The following is a 5,181-nucleotide window of genomic DNA, read 5'->3' as shown; positions in this document are numbered from 1 at the left end:
TGCAATGTATCCAAATGAATTTCGTAAAAGGCACACTAGGGCTGAAACCATTGGGCGAGAAGAAATAACTGATTGGACAATTTCAAAATGAGTCAGAAATAATAAACTCGAATAGCACCCTTTTTTCGCGAAAACAATAATTTTTATGAACTTGGCCTTTCGTTGAAATGACTAGGGTTATTTTATGGATGTGTGTATATCGAGGTATCAGACACATATTCTGCGTTTTCGAGCCCCATTCATGACTAATATAGGCAAGTAAAAATATACACGTTGCTTTGTTATATATTATAAAAAATATTCAAAAGCACTTTGTCACACATCACTATTTATTTAGTACGCATTGTTTTTTTTTTTTTGTTTGTCTTTTTTCTCTCAATATAATCGATACGCTTAGACCTAATTAAAGCCGACATTTGATACCGTTTACATTTATCATTATAGCGGGTTCTATATTTTTTCTTCAACATTATTAATAATCTGGATAATATTCCTAAGTATGCGACAAACAAAGGAAAAACGATTTTATCCCGACCACCTATTCGCAACCAAATAGTAAAATACTTTGTCAAATCCATATAAATTCCTTTTATCCTGTTTTTCATTGTACATCTGCACTCAAACACAGGGGCAGTTTCTTTTTTGTTCAGTATATTCAAACTGTCAGTGCGTGCCGTGAGGAAAACGGAACAGTGTCAAGACAAAATTTAACAATATATATGAAAAACGAGCTGGTTGTAAATGTTATGCATGTAGTATAATATTTGACGGGTAGCTACCTATTGCAATACCTGAGAGTAAAATGGTTTTATCATAAATTATGTAACTGATATGCTACAGGAATCCGGTTGGATAATAGATGATCTTAGATAAGTTAACAACGATATAAATAGTATATGACAAACAGCACACAAATCTATAAATAATTCCATATAACGTCATACAATAAACTGCGAATATCTTATCTGGAAGTTTCAATTGCAGAAACGAAACCGTTGCCGAATCTCTATTGGAATTATCTGGTGAAAAATCTGCCAATGTGTTGATGTTGGTGAAACAGGTAAAATTTTATGTATCATATTTTCCATTTACTAAATTATAACTTCTTTTAAACGGCATAAATTTAAAACTTTGTTTTATAAAAATTGGCAATTTCATTTAATGACTTGTACAATGATATATATTATAGCTTAAAGAAAGAAACTTTTGACCACTGAAATACTACGGTTGTATAAAGGATTGACTTAAGAAAAACCTGACAGTGTGTTGATTGTTGTGAAATAGACGCAATTGTAAGTATCAAATTATCTCTTTCATAATTCATCATTATCCACTGTATTTTGGTCAAAAATTTGATATTAAGATTACCTTTACAATTCTGTAAAGCGAGTGATTAACCATACTGTTGAATGATAATTGAAATTGTTATATAATTCATTTTTCTTTAGTTCTGCCCATTGTTCTCTCGTTTAGGACACACGAATTCTTTTAGTTGGGACCATATGACGCTCTTCATGGATTGCAAAAAAATGTCACATTGAATAATCCATGACAACGCCGTATGAATGTTTTTAAATTCAAAATTTAATCATTTTTATATTTAAATGTTGATTTCTGCTTGAGCCGGTGCTAGGGGGCGTGAATGATAACTTGCATGTTCCAGTACAGTACGGTTCATGAACACTCTTAATTAAACTTTTAATTTTGTCGTTTTCGGCGTTCTTTAGGGATCTGTTTTCCCTTTTCAATAAACAGTAAATCTGTATTTGAAAATCTTATAATTCAAGTTAAATGTCAACGAATATAAATAAACAAGTATCTTATATTTATTTAAACTTATCAACGGCTACGTGCAGCCAAACAAACTTTCACGGCTTTAAACAATGTAATACATAAGATTAATTGAAATAAATACCGGTATGCATTATTTGAACAATGCATCTTGAAGCGAATTCAAACGGTTTTATAAAACGAGTGTAATAAATGTGTAATGTATTCAATTTATCACAAGCCCTGAGTATACGTAAGAAAACAAACTTATCGCTTAGATCATGCTCATCATAAATTAAAATTTCAAAGCTATAAATAAATATAACACCAAATATAGTCATATTTTATGTTTTTCTACAAAAACAAGTCTGCACTAGATAAATCCAGTTTTCGAGTAGCTATAATAAAACATGAAACGGGTAGATATGAAACTGTTGCAGAAAAATGTGTTCAAAATGACGAAAATACATTTGAATGTGAAAAAGTGTAATATGCATTTGAACATATTAGGTAACCTTTGATAGAAATTTATGCACTTTAATGATAGAGTTTGTAAACTATTCTGATAAATATGCATTCATATTTTATCTATCCACCTTTAATATTGATAAAGGTACATAAAAAACCTTTTACCCGATTAACTGGGCCAAACTATTTTGTACGATTGGCCATCAAAAAATCTCTTTTAAGTGGAAGGAAAGTCTTCCAAGCATGACCCATTTCTCCATTTAATCTTTCTATCCAGAACTGAGAAAAGGTGAATGTGCTGTCCAAGGACAGGTTTTATTACATTTCAGAATAATGGCGCCCTGTTTTTCAAAATTATTCAGCGAGGCAATGGACTGTCTAGGCTACTCTGAACAAATGATTGGATTTAGAGCGTATATTTTGAAGGAGATTTTCGATGTTGCCAGTGAACGCTTCACACGTATTTTACAGACGGAAATGATTCCAGCCGGAAGTAAATCAGAAGGAGTGGTACCATTTATGGGGAGTGACTTTGATACCATGATTGTTTCACAATTCTTAATTTGTGTGGATCACGGTCGATTAGAGAACAAAATGTTCATAATTGTAACAGATACGAATGAATGTCCTCCGGGATATACCAAATTACGACCATTGGTTCCTGGACATTGCACAGGCATACCTTCAATGCTGAATTCTGGCTATTTGGATTACATTCCCAGCGCTACTATTTCCGAAATGTTCAAAAATATGGATATCCCATCTGTGCATGACGGATACAAACAAAGATATAAAACACTATCTGGACCTGCTTTGTCCAGCATATTGCAATTTAATGCATTATTTGGCGTAAAGCAAACCGATGCTTCATACGACAATGTCATTGCCATACGTTACTATACTTCTACAATTTTGCGGGAATGGGCAGAGCGTAGCAGGCAGTTTGATTGGCCGCCGCCTGATGTCATAGAAGATGTTTCAACAACAGAAGGCTACATTGTACCTGTTGGACATAAGTTCAGCGAAGAACAAAGCCTTGAATGGAGGATATGCTTTACTACTGGGGAACGTAAATTGGTTTCCAGTTTTAATTCAACACAACTGAAGTTGTATGTTGTATTGAAAATGGTTGTTAAAGATATTCTGAAACCAGTTGTTGACTGTGTCAGCTCCTACATGGTAAAGAATATTGTATTTTGGGTAATGGAACATAATCCAACGTTTGTCTTCACTCCGTCAAATCTGACGAAATGTGTCATACACGCTTTATGGTTTTTATTACACTGTCTACATAATAACAATTTACCAAATTACATGATACCAAACCGAAACCTTTTGCTTGGAAGGATACAGGGAAAACAAAAAGCGGAACTAAGAGACCTTACACGAGAGCTTTTAAATGAGGGCGAGACAATAGTTCTCAAATGTGAGAAGCTAAAGAATGCTATGTATGTAGCTGAAAGCAGTCGTACCCTGGCTTCAATGGTCCAGTCATGGCGAGACGAAATCGAACAGCTGTATCTACTTTTCAGCTTAAAATTGATACAAAATTGCACGAGCAATATGGTGTGGCGGCGTAGCTTTCTGGCTGATGCGGTTTTTGAATACTTCAGAGACGAGTCATACCTACCAATTATATGCAGACTCCTGTATCTTTTATCTTTCAATATGTCAACTGGTGGCAATTTCTTTCAAAACGTGATGGACGTGTTGCACAATTTGTTATCATAATGATTTGAATTACTCTTGGACAAGAAATGTATCATACATTGAACTTCACTTACAGCGAACACGGCTATATAAAACTATCTTGATGCCTTTATTTATTCTTTGTCTACATGAATTTGCTATTTTCAGGGCTTACCGTATAAAACTTGGCTAACCTCGTTCATTTTAATTTTTTTATTGATCGTATCTTAACCTTTTCTTATTGTCTGAATTTATTGACCTGTCAATTACGAATAAATCATAGCACTCATTTAAAATTTCCGATCCCACTTCGGTTCTGTAGAATCAATATGGAGTATATTACTTATGTTTTGAACAGTCAAACTTAATGTATTGGTCGTCGTCACATCCGCAACAGCACAGGCACAGTCGGTTAAGTCATCGCCATATATATGAGACGTCTGTGGTTCGATTCCTATTGCTGCCATTGTTTTAAACTTTTTCTTTATTTCGAGTATATTTAAATGGAAATCAGAACTTGCAAATTGTCTACAGGTGCATGAAAAAACTTTGAAACACTGTTTTGTCTCATTTTGTATGGTATTTTACGGCACAGAAATGACATTTTAATCCAAATGAATTTTAAATAGTAATTCTTGAACCATGTTATTTAAAAAGAGTATATACTTTACCAAAAAAGTGCAAAACTTATATTAGTTTATATGATGTTGAAAATATAAGAAGAGAAAAACCAAGGACGATAGGAAATTTAGATATTATAAACACGTAGTTTATCGTATTGCGCTATAACACTCAGTATAACTATTTCTAATATCATCTTACTGCGTACATCTCGCAATACTTACCTAAAATCTAGCGAAGATAAATATATTGTGTATATTGACCATATATAATCAGTGTGCAATTGACAGGTTGATAGAATCAAACAATATAAGCATGTGTTTCTGGTAAAGTGAATGATATTATTATATTCAAGGCTTTATCATTGCTAAAGATTTAACTCATTTTTTTTCATGTGTACGTGAAATACTTGTAAATACAGTAAAATACAAGTAGAGATTTTGATGCTAAAGCATCAAGTCGCCGGATGAGAAAATGATTGTATTATCATAAATATAAGAAAATATAAGTTTAATGGTTCAAGTATAAAAATAAGAGGAACAATGAGTTGAGTAATGTTTGCCACTGAGGCTTGTATGGCAAGTGCTATGCTGGTAATTCTTCTTGTAATTATACTTTATACATATACTGTTG

At 32.9% G+C, this 5,181-nt stretch overlaps 1 protein-coding gene across 1 annotated transcript; it reads left to right on the top strand.

The window, feature by feature from the left end:
* Positions 1 to 937: 937 nt before the first annotated feature.
* Positions 938 to 4,619, top strand: LOC132727762 (uncharacterized). The gene is made up of 3 exons (XM_060713340.1): positions 938 to 1,060; positions 1,190 to 1,292; positions 2,568 to 4,619. The coding sequence occupies exon 3, from the start codon at positions 2,572 to 2,574 to the stop codon at positions 3,967 to 3,969; it is 1,398 nt and encodes a 465-aa protein (XP_060569323.1). The 5' UTR covers positions 938 to 1,060; positions 1,190 to 1,292; positions 2,568 to 2,571; the 3' UTR covers positions 3,970 to 4,619.
* Positions 4,620 to 5,181: the final 562 nt, after the last annotated feature.

This window comes from Ruditapes philippinarum, unplaced genomic scaffold, assembly GCF_026571515.1.
Source record: "Ruditapes philippinarum isolate M1 unplaced genomic scaffold, ASM2657151v2 ctg4002_1_1_1_1, whole genome shotgun sequence".
Lineage (NCBI taxonomy): Eukaryota > Metazoa > Mollusca > Bivalvia > Venerida > Veneridae > Ruditapes > Ruditapes philippinarum.
This window is presented reverse-complemented; position numbering and strand designations above follow the sequence as displayed.